Here is a 19,107-nt window from a genome sequence, read left to right as displayed (position 1 = left end):
ACCTGGAGCTCCCTCTACTAACCAAATCATTTCTACTAGTGCCTGCTGGATTGCACCTTGGAGTTTGCTCCTGACAGTACCCTTACATAAGGACAGTCCAGCTTTTGAGACATGGAAATCTGAAAATAGTGACCCAATCAAACTGGAGACTACAGATCTTCTGGAAGGAAGCTGGAGGGAGGGTGGAGAGAAGGTAGAGTGGCTTAAGAGACATTCCTAAGTCTCAGTCCTAGAAAACTTCTTAAAATATTGATTCTTGGGTTCCACTCCAGTCTCTCTACCTGAATGGGACTGAAGAAGTATGGTGGGGTCAGGCCTACTTATTCTTGAACAGATCCACAGGTAATTCTGAGATGTCACCTTGACTGAGAAGCACTGCCCTTTTCTAGACAAAAACCAATGTCAAAATCTCCCCAGAACCCACCAGTTCTCATAGATTCCTGCCTGAACCAACTTGGTCTTCGAGTTTTTCCTGAGTTGCAGAGAAACTGGCTTAGACATTTGGGTGGGTTGTGGAGTAAGCTTCTAAAAAGCCACGGGGGAAGGATTGTATCTTTGAGGCTAAAGAGGGCGGGCCCAGCCCCACTTCCTCTGTCTCCTCATCTGGGCTTCCTGTCGTCACAGTGTGATCACATTTATTCCCCCTTCACTTCTCCTTTTACACAAATAGCCCCGACATCCGTGTTACCAGCCTTGTCTCGGCGCCTCATTGATAATCACCAATTCTGCCTAAAGGACTGAGGAAAGGAGCCTGCAAAAGGTAAGATTGGTGATATTTTAATCTGGTTTGAGAGCAGAGACCTGAACCATATTATGTGGGCTAGGATATCTTCTTAGGAGTCTCTATATACCTCTCTAGTAACTACAATTTCCTGAAACTTTTGCAAATATTTACTGCAAGTGGTAAAATTATGAACAAGATTCTAGTGACCCTCAAAAGGCAATGAGGCCAGAGGAGTTTCAATTAACCGGATTCCCATTATCTGATATTTCTTTGGATCAGGGCATTTATGTGCTTAAATTGCTTCAGAACTTGAATTTCTCTGTTTGGTCATTTCTGTTGACCAGAGCCATCTGTACAAGATGAAGTTGGGGAGGTTTCCTACATGTGCTGATCTTCAGAAGATTTGTCTTGTGATTTTAAAGTGAGCAGAGAACCAAAAGTCATAGCTATTTTAAAAGGTAGCTGGGAGATGCAGATCTTCTTCATTTGAGAAATTTTCAAAAGTAAAGTTAGTGACTCCCACTGTGATTCCTCAGAGACACTAAACAGAAGAACTAATATATATCATAATACTCAGCTCAGAGTCAAGGACACAGGACATACTCAGAAACTGTATTTCGAGAAGTAAAAGCTAGACACCACTAAGAGATACTTAGATTGGTTGTTTTTAAAGGGCAGGAAGACCACTGTGATCCTCAGGTTTCCCCCAAATAAAATTGTCCTTAGTATTCAAAACTAGAATATTGATAAATATAATATGACATGCACCAACTTTGCATGACTTGCAAAACAAACTTGATATTGCAATGATTTCTAATTCAGGCCCCATAACTAATAACTGAGGTCTTATGGACTCAGAAAGTGATAGCTAAGCTTTGCTCCTGGCTTTCTGTAACCACTATAGTCACTGGGGGTAAGGTTACCACAGGGAACTCTCAATGAAAGCTTTCTCCTTCCAATATTTGCAAGGATCTTACTGGGAATGGAGAGGAAAGTCCCCTAGAACCACACTCACCCACCTAACAATGAGGCATGGGAATGGGGAAAATGGCTCTAGATTCCCAAAGCACCTCAGGGGCTATTGCGCTTTGAATTTAAAAAATAATCAGATGTTAAGTACCTCCTAGGACCAGGCACTGTGCCTGGGAGGAAGGGGGCAAAGTAGAAAGAAAATATTTGTCCAGTAAAAAATCTTGCCTTTAAGGAACTCCCTTGGGAGATAAGAAATATCAGATATGTATGCAAGGACTTTGGAAGAGAACTGAGCAAAAGCAGAATCTTAGCTGCTGGCTAAACAAAGATGTTTTGCTTTCTCAATCTCTACCAGAATCTGCACTATTTTGAAATTGTGGTTGAATTAGAGCAGAGGCTGAACTGAAACATGATTTCCTGTGATGTTTCCTGTGTGGGCCAATTAGAATATTTATGCTTTAAATGAAAGGATTGGACACCTTTATACCAGCAAGGAATGATTCAAAGCCCAGCCTTTTACACCTACTACTATCTAAGTGACCTTGCATTTGGTAATTGACAAGAGACACACACTGGAAACTTCAAACTCTGTTGATCTTTAGTTTCTTATGTCCTCAGGTTGACTTCTGACCGTGCAGAGGGCTTCAGACTAGGACGTGAGGTCTGTTTAAACTTCCTCACTCCTACTTTGCAACATGCCAGCAGCTAGGCATATGCTAAACACTGGAGACCCAAGGATAACTGTTGTGGTTATCAATTTCAGAGCATTTGTAGAGTAACATGAAGGACAGACACAGCAATACACAAATATGACACAATGTGATCTTTTCTATAATGGAGCAAGCGTGTGCACAAAATGTAGGAGTTCAGGAGTGTGCCAAAGACTCCCTGGGAGAGGTGACTGCTTGGGTTCATTTTCAAGGAAGGATGAGTTTACTATGGAGACTGGGGGTAATGGCATTTCGGACAAGACACAGTATATGCAAACTCAAAGAAATGTGAACACCCAGGCATGCTAGAAATGAGAGTAAGCAAATAAGATTGGACTATAACAAACCATGGTTGCAGGACCACAGGAAGTAGGAATTTTTCCTACTTGGTTCTAGAACCCCAACACCTGAAAGTGGAAGGCAAGATCTCTAACCAGGAGGGTCCCAAGCCCAGCCCTGGATGGAGCTATGCCTGAAACCTCCACTTGACAGGCTTGATGGAATGTGGCTTGAAATGAGGGTGAGAGTCAGATTTCTTCTTCTTCAACCTAGGTTTCCCCCCTAGATTTAAGTGAAAGGTGGAGCTTTTTGCAAGGTTACAGCCCTTCTCTTTCTCTCAGCTTCTGTTTCCGGAAATGCTGTGTTGATTTAGTCACGGTGGTTTGGTTTATGTTCCTGAATTAGTCAGCCTACAGTACTTCCTGTACCGAGTGAGCATCCAATGTGTGCAGATCACCATGGGCCTAGAGACTGGACACCTGCCTTCAGGAACCTCCAGGACCCAGCTGCCACTGCAGGTGCAGAGCACCGAAGCAGAGTAATGCAGAGACATTAGACAGCTCTGCAGAGTGGGCCTCCAGGGTGGCTGCTGGGACAGAGGAGGAGAGGATTGCAACTGGAGGTTGGGTGGTCAGTTTGGGAAGGCCGTCTGGAAGTAGGCCTTCTGAAAGAGGAAGATAACATTTTTCCAAAGCCAGTGGGTGAGCCCTCAGGCCGTTCATCTCTGTGTTGGGATATAGAGGCAATTCCTCTATTCATTTCCCATTTCACAGCAGAGTTCCTACCCAAGCAGTAGCAACAATACATCTTAGCTATGGCCAAAAGTTGTTCAGCCACGAGGATACATTTCCATAGCCATTTAAAATAAATGCACTATATTCCAAGTGTTAGAATGTTGATGCTTAAAGGGAACTTAGAGATTATTTAAGCTTAAATAAATTGTCCAACTCATAGTGGGAGCCCTGTTTTGCTATTATAACATTCCAATCTGTGTATTTTTCAGGTCAGGTGACTTGTCCAAAGTCATAAAATTACTTAACTAGTTATCTAGAATGTTTCCTGAGTCTCTGTGAAATGTTCTTTTCTCCACACTACACTATACACCTTTTCTTATAGACTTCTTTTTAAATAGGCATCATTAAACTGTGTTATTTGTTCACATAAAGAAGTTTCCAGTGTTTTTAACATAGGTAGACATGAAAATATAACTTAACTATAAATCCAGATGATCTGAAATCAATATGCTAACAAATCAAGTATTTAATATTTATTTAATTTGTCAATTTAATTTGTTTGACATTTTATATTTCAGGAGAACTAGATTGAAAAATAAAGGTGAGAAATGATTTTGAAAACTCACATCTTTTAAAATTTCTGATGTTTCCTTGTGACTAGATTCAGGCTATACCAACTTTTGATAGGAATATCAGAGAAACGGCTTTCATTATCCCACAGAGAGCCTTGTCCACCGTGGGCATATCTTGCCTGAACACACCATGAACAGGTCTCTAGGACAGGGACCCTCCACAGTAAAATTCTACATATTTTATGCTAAGGAAAGAGAACCACTAGTCCACTGACTCTGGAACAATGGTAACTGTTTTATGTAACTGTTCCTGATTTACAGAGAGGCCTTGTTATATAAGTCCCTGTCTCAGTTCAGCTGCTAGGAACATCTATGATTTTTCTGTTGAGCGATGATCTTCCTCAGCTCCCAAATGGAGGAAAATGAGACACCCAAGATCATCTGGATTTTTTTCCCTCATTTTTTCTCTTCTCTTTGCTTCTTCCTTCTTCCTCTCTTTTATAAATCACCAATTCCTCTCCCTTGAGGACAGCCTTGAAAGGAAATTTTCACTGGAACACAATTTCAGGGAAGAATAAGATAACAGACACATTCCTTTGACAAAGTGATGGAGAGGTGAGAGGAAACTAATGCATGAAAGTTGATGGTTTGATTTGGTTTAATTTTAGTATCACTCCTCCCCCTGTAACTACTTATTACTCCATGAATAGACAGACATGCAAAACCCATATCCTACCTCAGCCACTGCTCACAGGGGTTAAAACTGTGAAAGATGGAAGGAGTCCTCCTGGAGGCTCATCACATTGCAGTGGGGGGAATTGAGTTGGGAAGTGGGAGGTAAGAACTCAGAACCTGGGACAATGGAAGGAACATAGGCTTGGGAGACTGAAAGACCTTGGCCTGTGCCCTGTCATTGTTGATTATTAGCTGGTGATCTTGTGCCAGTTACATAGGCTGTCTGAGTCTTGGACTTCCTGTTTGAAAAGTAGGGCTATTGACACCTAAATTACGAGGTTGATATGAGGATTATAAATAAAATTTATTTATGAAGAGCTTGGCATTTTGCAGAGTTCAGTGAACTATATCATTTATCTAAATTTATTTTATCAAGACGGCCATAATTTGGGAGCCCTCATGGAGGACAGATTTCCTTTCCTATTTAGAAAAAAACTTATGTTAATAATGGCCCCAATATTGTTCAGCGATGAATTAAAGACCTCCACAGACTCTGTGTAGGAATAAATGGGAAGCCAATAATTACTTTGCTGGATGTAAGAACATTACATGTTCTTCTATGTAAATTAGCAAATAGATCTGTATATCAAGAAATGTCTGGAAAGATGTTCACCAAAAATGTTAATGGTGGTTATCTCTGGGATGTGGCGTTTCAGAATATTTTATGTTTTCTTCTTTGTACTCTCTTTATGGTTTAAATTTTTTCACAAGAACACACAAAACATTTTTTAAAAAATATTTACAAAACTGAAACAAGCAAAGGATTACTAAAAAGGTGTTCTGGCACCTAATGAATTTTATTCCTGAAAATCTAGCAGAAATTTCAGAGTTACCTTTAAGAATGGACTGTTAGAGAAGCTCTGAACTTGATCTTTTCCTCAGTTTTCACTGAACCAGGCACTCTGATACTGAACAATCCAGGAAATATTATCTCATTTAACTCTCAGAACAACCTATAAGGTATGTATTAATGTATCACCATTTTAAAGATGAGGAAATTGGAAAAGTTAGAGAGATTAAGGAAGTTGCCCAGGGCCATACTTCTGGTATGTACCACTGCTAGAATTCAAAACTAAACTTGCCTGTATCCATTACTAGTGTTTGTCAAACTGTATTCCATGGAACACTATGTTCTCTGAGCTGTTAATAAGTAATCTGTAATATATGAATAGGTTTGTAGTTATATAAGTAGACTTTTCTCTTAGACACCCACAATGTACATTAGTACATATCAGTTTTCACGGAAGTCACTCATTAAAAAAACTGTTTATTATTTTATGTTTTATTTTTGTTTAATCTCACTTCCAAAATTATTGACCATGGATTCCTCTCACTTCCTATGGTTTTGTTTGTTGTTTGTTTGTTTGTTTGTTTAAGGAATGTTTATTAACATCTCATAAATCTAATAGTCCATGTAACACCAAAGATGTCTTGCTGTGACTCCAAATCTAAAATTGGATCAGATAAGGCTGGAGAGCAAGAATTGATAGTTTCTTGGAACTTCTGTCCAACTTTAGCCACTTCTAAGCTTGATTACTTTCAAGACTGTATTAGATGACCTGCAAGTATGGGTTAAAGAAAAGAAAGAGATTGAACTAGAAATCCATGAGACAGCTTATCAGCCCGAGCTCTTTGCTTGGAGGAAAATTAGTAAAGGGTGAACTTCCTCCCTGGCCTCCACGTTGGGTGTGGGAGGTGCTGCAATTAACTGCAGTTCAGTCACGGAGGTTTCCTGGAAGCTGACGTCAGGGACTTTCTTCACAGGGCCACATTAGTCACAGATTTTGACTGCAGAGGGGTGTCAGTTTTTCCAGTGGGGTTGGAAGGGGTGGAAACTCAATAACTGACCAGCTACAGTGAAGAAAGGAAAGGGGAATTCTCTCTTGATTTATGTAAAAGCTGGGTTCATTGTTGCATATGGTAAAAGTGATAATGATCTTCACAAAATGGGCGGCTTTTCTCCTTCACTTTGGTGCAAGTCTAAGTGGAAAATCAGGAAGGAGAAAGAGGTTGTTTTTCCTGTCTGTGAAAGAAAGAATCAGTGGGGATATCCACAGGTTTGTGGGCACCTCATTAGTTGGTGCTCTGTGGACAATTAGATTACAGGGTCCTGAAGCAGCTGTCACAGGATCTGAAGATACTGGACATGAGGTGACTCTAGAAGGCATCTGGCCCAGTCTTCTTCTGGGTCGGTTATTTTCCATGTGTAAAAGATTAGATTAATGGCACAATAAATCTCAAGCCCAAACCTCCCCACTCTGCAGTGTCATGTTCATTCCACGACACAAGATAACTTAGAGTTAATGAGCAAAGTTCCAGTCATTTGTTCATTCAACCATCTTACGTTTTTAGTGTAATTAGGTACTGTGTTAGGCCTCGAAGATTCAAAGATGAATCCCTCAAGGAGCTGACAGTCTAGTGAGCTGAGTCTCAGGATGATTAGTAGATAACCTAATTAAGGGGTCAGAGGGAAAGAAAGGGGCAAATTCCAGCAAAGGACTGCTGAGCAAATGTAAGGAAGGAAGCATGGAGAAAAATGTTCAATGTTACTTGCTAGATTTTAAAGTATAAGACCAAGAACGTTGCTATGAATTTGGAGAGATGGACAGGAGCAAATTAGGAAGGACATTTTAACATACGTATACATGCATAAAACCATAACTACAGACACTGTAAATTAACAATACTTTAATACAATAAATAAATAAATAAATAAATAAAGTTTTAAATTTTCCTCTAAAAAAAAAACTGAAGAGCAACAGTCAGCTATACCCACCGCCAGTACCTCCCATCAGGAAACCTGCACAAGCCTCTTAGATACCCTCATCTACCAGAGGGAAGACAGCAGAAGGAAGAAGAAGTACAATCCTGCAGCCTGTGAAACAAAAACCACATCCACAGAAAGATAGACAAGATGAAAAGGCAGAGGCCTATGTACCAGATGAAGGAACAAGATAAACCCCCTGAAAAACTACCAAATGAAGTGGAGATAGGCAGCCTTCCAGAAAAAGAATTCAGAATAATGATAGTTAAGATGATCCAGGACCTCGGAAAAAGAACGGAGGCAAAGATCGAGAAGATGCAAGAAATGTTTAACAAAGACATAGAAGAATTAAAGAACAAACAAACAGAGATGAATACTACAATAACTAAAATGAAAACTACACTAGAAGGAATCAATAGCAGAATGACTGAGTCAGAAGAACGGATAAGTGACCTGGAAGACAGAATGGTGGAATTCACTGCTGCAGAACAGAATAAAGAAAAAAGAATGAAAAGAAATGAAGACAGCATAAGAGACCTCTGGGACAACATTAAACACAACAACATCCCAGAAGGAGAAGAGAGAGAGAAAAGACCAGAGAAAACATTTGCAGAAATTATAGTCGAAAACTTCCCTAACATAGGAAAGGAAATATCCACTCAAGTCCAGGAAGCACAGTAAGTGCCATACAGGATAAACCCAAGGAGAAACATACTGAGACACATAGTAATCAACTTGGCAAAAATTAAAGACAAAGAAAAATTATTGAAAGCAGCAAGGGAAAAATGACAAATAACATACAAGGGAACTCCCATAAGGTTAACAGCTTATTTCTCAGCAGAAACTCTACAAGCCAGAATGGAGTGGCATGACATACTTAAAATGATGAAAGGGAAGAACCCACAACCAAGATTACTCTACCCGGAAAGGATCACATTCAGATTCGATGGAGAAATCAAAAGCTTTACAGACAAGCAACAGCTAAGAGAATTCAGCGCCACCAAACCAGCTCTACAACAAATACTAAAGGAACTTCTCTAAGTGGGAAACACAAGAGAAGAAAAGGACCTACAAAAACAAACACAAAACAATTAGGAAAATGGTCATAGGACCACACATATCGATAATTACCTTAAATGTGAATGGATTAAATGCTCCCACCAAAAGACACAGGCTTGCTGAATGGATACAAAAACAAGACCCATATATATGCTGTCTACAAGAGACCCGCTTCAGACCTAGGAACACACACAGACTGAAAGTGAGGGGATGGAAAAAGATATTCCATGCAAATGGAAATCAGAAAAAAGCTGGAGTAGCAATTCTCATATCAGACAAAATAAACTTTAAAATAAAGACTATTAGAAGAGACAAAGAAGGACACTACATAATGATCAAGGGATCGATCCAAGAAGAAGATATAACAGTTGTAAATATTTATGCACCCAACATAAGAGCACCTCAATACATAAGACAAATACTAACAGCCATAAAAGGGGAAATTGACACTAACATAATCATACTAGGGGACTTTAACACCCCACTTTCACCAATGGACAGATCATCCAAAATGAAAATAAATAAGGAAACACAAGTTTAACATGATACATAAAACAAGATGGACTTAATTGATATTTATAAGACATTCTATCCCAAAACAACAGAATACACATTTTTCTCAAGTGCTCATGGAACATTCTCTAGGATAGATCATATCTTGGCTCACAAATCTAGCCTTGGTTAATTTCAAAAACTTGAAATCGTATAATGTATCTGTCCAACCACAACACTATGAGACTAGGTATCAATTACAGGAAAAGATCTGTAAAATATACAAACACAAACAATACACTATTTAATAACGAAGTGATCACAAAAGAAATCAAAGAGGAAATCAAAAAATACCTAGAGGGGTCTTCCCTGGTGGCACAGTGGTTGAGAGTCCGCCTGTCGATGCAGGAGACACGGGTTCGTGTCCCGGTACAGGAGGATCCCACATGCTGGGGAGCGGCTGGGCCCGTGAGCCATGGTCGCTGGGCCTGCACATCTGCAGCCTGTGCTCCACAACAGGAGAGGCCATAACAGTGAGAGGCCCACGTACTGAAAACAGAAAAACCTAGAAACAAATGACAATGGAGACACGATGACCGAAAACCTATGGGATGCAGGAAAAGCAGTTCTAAGAGGGAATTTTATAGGAATAAAATCCTACCTTAAGAAAAAGGAAACATTTCAAATAAACAACCTAACCTTGCACCTAAAGCAATTACAGAAGAGCAAAAAACCCCCCAAATTTAGCAGCAGAAAAGAAATGATTAAGATCAGATCAGAAATAAATGAAAAAGAAATGAAGGAAATGATAACAAAGATCAATAAAACTAAAAGTTGGTTCTTGGAGAAGATAAACAAAATTGATAAATCAGAGTCATCAAGAAAAAAAGGGAGAAGACTCAAATCAATAGAACTAGAAATGAAAAAGGAGAAGTAACAACAGACACTGCAGAAATGCAAAAGATCATGAGAGATTACTACAAGCAACGCTATGCCAATAAAATGGACAAGCTGGATGAAATGGACAAATTCTTAGAAAAGCACAACCTTCTGAGACTGAACCAGGAAGAAATAGAAAATATAAACAGAATAATCACAAGCACTGAAATTGAGATTGTGATTAAAAATCTTCCAACAAACAAAAGCCCAGGACCAGATGGCTTCACAGGCGAATTCTATCAAACATTTAGAGAAGAGCTAACACCTATCCTTCTCAAAGTCTTCCAAAATATAGCAGAGGAAGGAACAATCCCAAACTCATTCTATGAGGCCACCATCACTCTGATACCAAAACCAGACAACGATGTCACAAAGAAAGAAAACTACAGGCCAACATCACTGATGAACACAGATGCAAAAATCCTCAACAAAATACTAGCAAACAGAATCCAACAACACATTAAAAGGATCATACACCATGATCAAGTGGGATTTATCCCAGGGAAGCAAGGATTCTTCAATATACACAAATCAATCAATGTGATACACCATATTAACAAATTGAAGAATAAAAATATATGATCATCTCAATAGATGCAGAAAAAGCTTTTGACAAAATTCAACACCGATTTATGATAAAAACTCTCCAGAAAGTGGGCATACAGGGAACCTACCTCAACATAATAAAGGCCATATATGACAAACTCACAGCAAACATCATCTCAATGGTGAAAAACTGAAAGCATTTCCTCTAAGATCAGGAATGAGACAAGGATGTCCACTCTCACCACTATTATTTAACACAGTTTTGGAAGTCCTAGCCATGGCAATCAGAGAAGAAAAAGAAATGAAAGGAATACAAAGTGGAAAAGAAGAAGTAAAACTTCCACTGTTTGCAGATGACATATTGTACATAGAGATGCCACCAGAAAACTACTAGAGGTAATCAATGAATTTGGTAAAGTTGCAGGATACAAAATTAATGCCCAGAAATCTCTTGCATTCCTATACACTAATGATGACAAATCTGACAGGGAAATTAAGGAAACACTTCCATTTACCATTGTGACAAAAAGAATAAAATACCTAGGAATAAACCTTCCTAGGGAGAAAAAAGACCTGTATGCAGAAAAGTATAAGACACCGATGAAAGAAATTAAAGATGATACCAACAGATGGAGAGATATACCATGTTCTTGGATTGGAAGAATCAATATTGTGAAAATGACTATACTACCCAAAGCAATCTACAGATTCAGTGCAATCCCTATCAAATTACCAATGGCATTTTTTATGGAACTAGAACAAAAAATCATAAAATGTGTATGGAGACACAAAAGACTCCGAATAGCCAAAGCAGTCTTGAGGGAAAAAAACGGAGCTGGAGGAATCAGACTCCCTGACTTCAGACTACACTACAAAGCTACAGTAAACAAGACAATATGGTACTGGCCCAAAAACAGAAATATAGATCAATGGAACAAGATAGAAAGCCTAGAGTTAAACCCACGCACCTATGGTCAACTAATCTATGACAAAGGAGGCAAGAATATACAATGGAGAAAAGACAGTCTCTTCAACAAGTGGTGCTGGGAAAACTGGGCAGCTACATGTAAAAGAATGAATTTAGAACACTCCCTAACACCATACACAAAAATAAACTCAAAATGGATTAGAAACCTAAGTGTAAGAACTGACACTATAAAATTCTTAGAGGAAAACATAGGAAGAACACTCTTTGACATAAATCACAGCAAGATCTTTTTTGATCCACCTCCTACAGTAATGGAAATAAAAACAAAAATAAACAAATGGGACCTAATGAAACTTAAAAGCTTTTGCACAGCAAAGGAAACCACAAACAAGATGAAAAGACAACCGTCAGAATGGGAGAAAATATTTGCAAATGAATCAACAGACAAAGGATTAATCTCCAAAATATATAACCAGCTCATGCAGCTCAATATTAAAAAAACAAAAAATGCAATCCAAAAATGGGCAGAAGAACTAAATAGACATTTCTCCAAAGAAGACATACAGATGACCAAGAAGCACATGAAAACCTGCTCAACATCACTAATTATTAGAGAAATGCAAATCAAAACTACAATGAGATATCACCTCACACCAGTTAGAATCAGCTTCATCAGAAAATCTACAACCAACAAATGCTGGAGAGGGTGTGGAGAAAAGCGAACCCTCTTGCACTGTTGGTGGGAATGTGAACTGATACAGCCACTATGGAGAAAAGTATGGAGGTTCCTTAAAAAACTAAAAATAGAATTACCATATGATCCAGCAATTCCACTACTGGGCATATACCCAGAGAAAACCACATTTCAAAAAGACACATGCACCCCAATGTTCACTGCAGCACTATTTACAATAGCCAGGTCATGGAAGCAACCTAAATGCCCATCGACAGATGAATGGATAAAGAAGATGTGGTACATATATACAATGGAATATTACTCAGCCATAAAAAGGAACGAAATTGGGTCATTTTTTGAGACGTGGATGGATCTAGTGACTGTCATAGAGAGTGAAGTAAGTCAGAAAGAGAAAAACAAGTATCATATATTAACGCATATATGTGGAACCTAAAAAAATGGTACAGATGAACCAGTTTGCAGGGCAGAAATTGAGACACAGATATAGAGAACAAACAGATGTACACCAAGGGGGGAAAGCCACAGGTGGGTGGGTGTGGTGGTGTGATGAATTGGGGGATTGGGATTGACATGTATACACTGATGTGTATAAAATTGATCACTAATAAGCACCTGATGTATAAAAAGATAAAATAAAATTCAAAAATCAAGAAAAAAGGATGCTAAGTTGTGACAACAATAGGAAAAGAATACAGACTGCATGCAGTAGCTACCTAAAAAAATAAAATAAAATAACCATCACTACAGCCAAGGTAACAAACATATTCATCACTCACAAAAGATTACTCATGGTCTTTTGTGATCTCTTCTTCCTGTCCTTCCCTGCTCCCCCTCTATTTACCCCACCCCATACTCCTCTACCCCAGTCTGCAGGCAATCATCCATCTGCTTTCTGTTGCTATAGTTTTCATTTTCTAAAATGTTATATAACTGTAATCACACATTAGGTACTCCTGTTTTGTCTTGTTTCTTTCACTCACCTTAATCATTTGGAGATTCATCTATGCTCTAGAGTTTACCAACAGTTCATTCCTTTTTATTCCTGAGTAGTATACCACTATATAGTTATACCACTGTTTGCTTATCCATTCACCTGTTGTTAGAGCTCTAGGTTGTAAATTAGCTTCCTGGACCTAATTCAAACACGTGTGTGTGGCGGCTTCCCCACACTAACAAGCAATTCTTGGAGACCAGCAGAGTGTCCAAGAATTAACTCAATTCTGATACTGTCTACCCAGAGATAGAATCAGATCCCATGGGTAAAGGGCTCATTCCCACAAGACTTCCTTCCACTTAAGATACCAGTCCCAAACCCAGGTTGTAACCTGTGCTTCTGACCTACTTCCTATAAGTCAGAGGTTCCCATAACTTCTTTTTGGAATCTGGGTAGAAGCCCTTTATCTCATATGTGATTTGGAAATACTTTCTCCTCATCTGTGGCTTGTCTTTTCATTCTCTTAACAGTATCTTTTGAACAGCAGAAGTTTTTAAAATTTTTATAGAAGTCCAATTTATCAGTTCTTTTATAGATTGTGCTTTTGGTGCCTTATCAGAGAATTCTTTGCCTAACGAGGTTGCAAATACTTTCTCCTATATTTTCTTCTGGAGTATTATAGTTGTAGGTTTTATATTTAGGTCTATGATCTATTTTTTTACTTAATTTTTGAGATATATATATATATATCCAAATTAACTTCTTTTGCATATTTGCAATATCCAACTGTTCCAGTATCATGTTGAAAAAATATCCTTTCTCTATTGTATTAACTTTTTATCTTTGTTGAAAATCAGTTGTTCACATATGTCTAGTTCTCTATTCTGTTCCATTAATCTATTTGTTTATTTTCATGCCAATACTATGCCTTCTTTTTTGTTGTAACTTCATAGAAAGTAGCAAAATCAGGTAATGCTTGTCCTCCATCTTTGTCCTTTATCAATTTTTTTTTTGCTATTCTAAGACCTTTGCATTCCCAAGTGAATTTTAGAATCAATATTCGAATGTCTACAAAGAAGTCTGCTGTGACATTGATTACAATTGCAATGAATCTATCAATAAATTTGGGAAGAATTGACATTTTAACAGCACTGTCTCTTAGCCCATGTACATGGTATATCTCTCCATTTATTTCTATCTTTTTCAATTTCTCTCAACAATGTTTTTTTGTTTATTTATGTTTGTTTTTTAGTTTTCAGTGTGTAGGTGTTTCACATCTTTTGTAAGATTAATCCTTAAATATTTCATAGTTTGATGCTATTGTAAATGTATTTTTTAAAAATTGACTTCTGATTATTTGTTGCTAATATACAAAAGTACTATGGATTTTCTTTCTTTATTAAGTATAGTTGATTTATAATATTGTGTTGTTTCAGGTGTACAGCATATTGATTCAGTATTTTTGCAGATTATACTCATTATAGGTTATTACAAGATGATGGGTATAATTCCTTGTGCTATACAGTATATCCTTGCTTCTTATGTATTTTACAAATAGTAATTTGTATCTGTTATCCCATACCTTTAATTTGTTCCTCCATCTTCCCTCTCCCATTTGGTAATCACAAGTTTATTTTCTATATCTATGAATCTGTTTCTCTTCTGCATATACACTCATTTGTATTATGTTTTAGATTCCACATGTAAGTGATATCATATAGTATTTGACTTTCTCTGACATGTTTAACTATGCACAATATTCTCTAGGCCCATCCACATTGTTGCAAATGACAGTATTTCATTCTTTTTTATAGCTAATATATATATATATATTATATATATATATATTTCTTTATTCAATTCAATATCTTCTTTATTCAATCATCTGTTGATAGGCACTTGGGTTGCTTCCATGTCTTGGCTATTTTCAATAGTGCTGCTATGAACATTAGGGTGCAATTATCTTTTTGGATTAGAGTTTTTGTTTTTTCTTGGTATATAACCGTGAGTAGAACTGCTAGATAATATGGTAGTTCTATTTTTAATTATTTGAGGAACCTCCATAGTTCCTTAGTGGTTGCACCAATTTACATTCCCACCAACAGTGTAAAAGTGTTCCCTTTTCTCCACATCCTCACCAACATTTGTTATTTGTAGAGTTTTTGACGACAACCATTCTGACAGATGTGAGGTGATACCTCGCTGTGGTTTTGATTTGCATTTCTCTAATAATTAATGATGCTGAGTACCTTTTCATGCGCCTGTTAGCCATCTATCTGCATGTCTTCTTTGGAAAAATGTCTGTTCAAGTCTTCTGCCCATTTTTTATTGGATTATCTGTTTTCTTGATATTGAGTTGTATGAGCTGTTTATATATTTTGGATACTAACCCCTTGTTGGTTGCATAATTTGCAAATATTTTCTCCCATCCCATAGGTTGTTTTTTTTATTTTGTTGGTGGTTTCCTTTGCTGTGCAAAAACTTTTAACTTTAATTAGGTCTCATTTGTTTATCTTTGCTTTTATTTCTTTTGCCTTAGGAGACTGATATAAGAAAATATTGCTATGATTTATGTTGAGAGTGTTCAGCTTATGTTCTCCTCTAGGAGTTTTATAGTTTCCAGTCTTACATTTAGGTCTTTAAACCATTTTGCATTTATTTTTGTATATGGTGTGAGAGAATGTTCTAAGCTCTCTGTTTTACATGTGGCTGTCCAGTTTTCCCAGCACAACTTTTTGAAGAGACTGTCTTTTCTCCATTGTGTATTCTTGCCTCTTTTGCCATAGATTAATTGACCATAGGTGCATAGGTTTATTTCTGGGTTCTCTATTCATTTCCATTGATCTATGTATCTGGTTTTGGGCCGATACCATGCTGTTTTGATTATTGTAACTTTGTATTGATCTTATGGATAAAATATTATAGAAAAGCCCACAAGAACTTTTTGGCCAACCCAATAGTATGTGTGAAGTCTGAGAGGGTTATAATCTCAGTTTGTTCTTTTTTCTCTGTACATTGACCAAGTATCTCCAAGACTAAGATATATCTATGGATAAATTATTTGTTTAACTGGAATTTTTAATTAATTTAACTCTTAAGATGTGAAATTTACCAGGCCTTATCTCCAAATTTTTGAGATTCCTTATGATAGCCCTTTGCACAGGCAATATCAAGTAATGAAAGATGAATATGTCAAGTCCCAAAGAACAGTACTAACTGCCATGGAAATACAAAGATTTTCAGCTGGATTGATGAAGGAGGTGACATTCAAAGAAACACTTTCAAATGAGTGTAGTCTTTTTGAGCAGCTAACACTTGACTATGAGGCCTGGGAAATACTCAAATCCATCTAAATAAACATGGGTTCCATTTATTGAGTACTGGTCATATATCAGTCTCTGTGGTAAGATGATTTAACCTTTACTTCTACCCTATAATGTATAAGTATTACCCCATTTTACACAGGGATAAATTGTAACTGGAAATGTTAAGTAGGTTTACAAATCTCACACATCTGTTCAGTGGCATATGTGAAAGTTGACTTCAAGTTTAACTTCAAAGCTTATGTAATAAGTCATCATACTTTTATTTTTTTTACCTCCTAAGCATTTCCAAATAAAATTAAAATCTACCTTTATTTTAACTTGGTTAAAGTAATTATTAACAATTAAGAATAATTCTGAGGGTCAAGATAAGAAGGAAGGGAGAAGATAAGGACAAAATAAAGAAATAGGAAAATGGTATGAGATAGATATAAGTATTTGACCTTTTTAACAGAGAAGATTACTCTATTATGTAACATAAGTAGCTCATCAGGCTTATTTATAGCCTGAATGAACTATCCCTTAAGACCATCTGATTTCTGGGTATCTTGACACTGCAATGAGGGTATGATGGATTATAAAAGCAATCTATGCACTAGAAGAAACATAGTTCTAATGGGAGAAAAAGCAATAAATTGACTTTCTTGCTTTGTATATCAGTCTTATGTGCAGTTTTAAAATATGAGTCACTCTACAGAAACTCATTACTTCTGAGCGAAAATTCAAAACTGTGTATCTGGATCTCTAGAATTGAGGACCAGACTGTGGATACTGATGTCCTCACTGAAAAACAAAATTCTATTTATAAAAAATTCAAGCTGTCATTGTAATCTCTTTTTGTTTCTTCCCTGGATATTTGTTGGTCAGTGTTATCTCTGCTGTAAGGTTGATATTTTCTGGAGGATTGCTATTGCTTAGTCATGTTTATATCTCCCACAGCACCTAGAACAGAAAACACCATATATGTTTCTTCAGTAGAAGAATGAATGAGGCATAGATATGTTCCCTACGTTTTCATGTGGAGAAGTTCATAGACCAAATGTAGAGTGTATATGCATCTCAGGGTATATAAGAAACTGGTGGATCAAGTCACTGACCTTCTCCAAGCTGATTGACCAACGTATCCCTGATCCCAGGGCTTCCTTCAGTCCCTGAGCACTGACCTGGTATGTGTCACTGACTCAGCCTCCTCTGAGAATGGCTCTCTTGCTTACTTCTAGAGTGCTTAATTCAATGTTAAGCATCTTTAGCTTGCTGAATTGAAACAAACGTGGTGTCCAAGATGAACCAATTGGTTCCTCAGTTCAGAGACTAAAAGAGCAAGAAGTTTGGGGAAACTTTCCAGAAAAGATTCACAGCTCAAACCCAAGGTGATGCTGGAGATCCTTGAACCCTGGACATATGTGTCCTCTGATCTCTGGTACCACTTTGCAGAGTCAGGTCACTTATGTCCTCTTTCCTTCCTTCTACTTTTCAGGGCAAGAATATCTCAGCATGGGCATGAGTAGCTTGAAATTGCTGAAATATGTCCTGTTTTTCTTCAATTTGATCTTTTGGGTAAGTCTGTCTCTTCTGAGCATGGTTGAACTCACCTCTTCCTAGCTACACTCTCCTTCTCTCTCCTCTCCTGAAGAGCCTGGTGTGGAGTGGAACCCACACATGCCCAGGTCAGGTGCAGTATACACAGCCTAAGAAGAAGGGAATGATAATTTTCTCCCCTCTTTTTCCATCCTGCCATAATATAAGCCTGCAAAATTGAAAGATACCAGTGCAGTAGGGTATACTGTTTCTCTGGGAGCTTTAGGCTATTACTGCTCACTGCTGACATCTATGGGTCAGAAACCTAAGACTCTACATTCCCTGTATTGAATGGCTCTTTTCTTCTTGCTCCCCCATGCCCAAACCTGACCCCTTGGAAAAAATAGCTGATTGAAGAGGAAGTCACCTTTTCTGGGGAGGTGTCACTATACCAGATTAAGCAATTGAATTTCAGACATAGGATAGGTTGGTACTCATGTTTCTATGAGAAGATTCTTAAAAGTTTGGCTTCTCTAGTTTTCTGCCAAGAAAGATGAACTTCTCAACCAGGGTATTCCCTTTACATGCTTGTGGTTTCCAAAGGGAAAACCATATATAAGCAGTAGAGGGAACAAGGAGTAGGGATCTGAATCATGAAGATCTGGAAGCAAGAGTGGGAATCTGAAGCATGAAGATACTGTGTTACCCATAGGAAAGAGCTTTCCCTGGTATCTGATATGGGTAGGATGAGTCATGAGTGGGACATCACAGGAGATGATAACTTTTTTTCTAGGTGCATGGGGAAATCTGGGTAAAGAGTTTGTTGGGTAGAACCAATAGAAAAAGGTGATTCTAATCTCAATTAAGTGAGTATGAGGAGATATTCAAGAACCACATTTTATTTCAGAATGTTATGTGATTCTTCCTTTCAGTTCTGTGGCTGTTGCATTTTGGGCTTTGGGATCTACCTCCTGATCCATAACAACTTTGGAGTGCTCTTCCATAACCTCCCCTCTCTCACGCTGGGCAATGTGCTTGTCATCGTGGGTTCCATTATCATGGTGGTTGCCTTCCTCGGCTGCATGGGATCCATCAAGGAGAATAAGTGCCTGCTTATGTCGGTGAGTTACTCTCACAGTTGATGTGGTGCCCTAAGTGGGGTGACATGATGCCTTCACTTA

General features: G+C 37.9%; 1 protein-coding gene across 1 annotated transcript in view; it reads left to right on the top strand.

Moving 5' to 3' along the window:
* The first annotated feature begins 672 nt into the window (after nt 1-672).
* The window catches only part of CD53 (CD53 molecule), a 31,515-nt gene continuing 13,080 nt past the window's right edge, over nt 673-19,107 (top strand). Inside the window, exons 1-3 of the mRNA XM_081218295.1 lie at nt 673-760; nt 17,886-17,965; nt 18,859-19,047. Coding sequence (XP_081074421.1) covers nt 17,903-17,965; nt 18,859-19,047 — 252 coding nt within the window. The 5' untranslated portion in view covers nt 673-760; nt 17,886-17,902. The remainder of the gene's footprint in view (nt 761-17,885; nt 17,966-18,858; nt 19,048-19,107) is intronic.

The sequence above is a fragment of the Mesoplodon bidens genome, assembly GCF_964165515.1.
Source record: "Mesoplodon bidens genome assembly, chromosome: 2".
Classification (NCBI taxonomy): domain Eukaryota; kingdom Metazoa; phylum Chordata; class Mammalia; order Artiodactyla; family Ziphiidae; genus Mesoplodon; species Mesoplodon bidens.
Note: the sequence above shows the minus strand (reverse complement) of the source record. Positions and strands in the feature narration are given on the sequence as shown.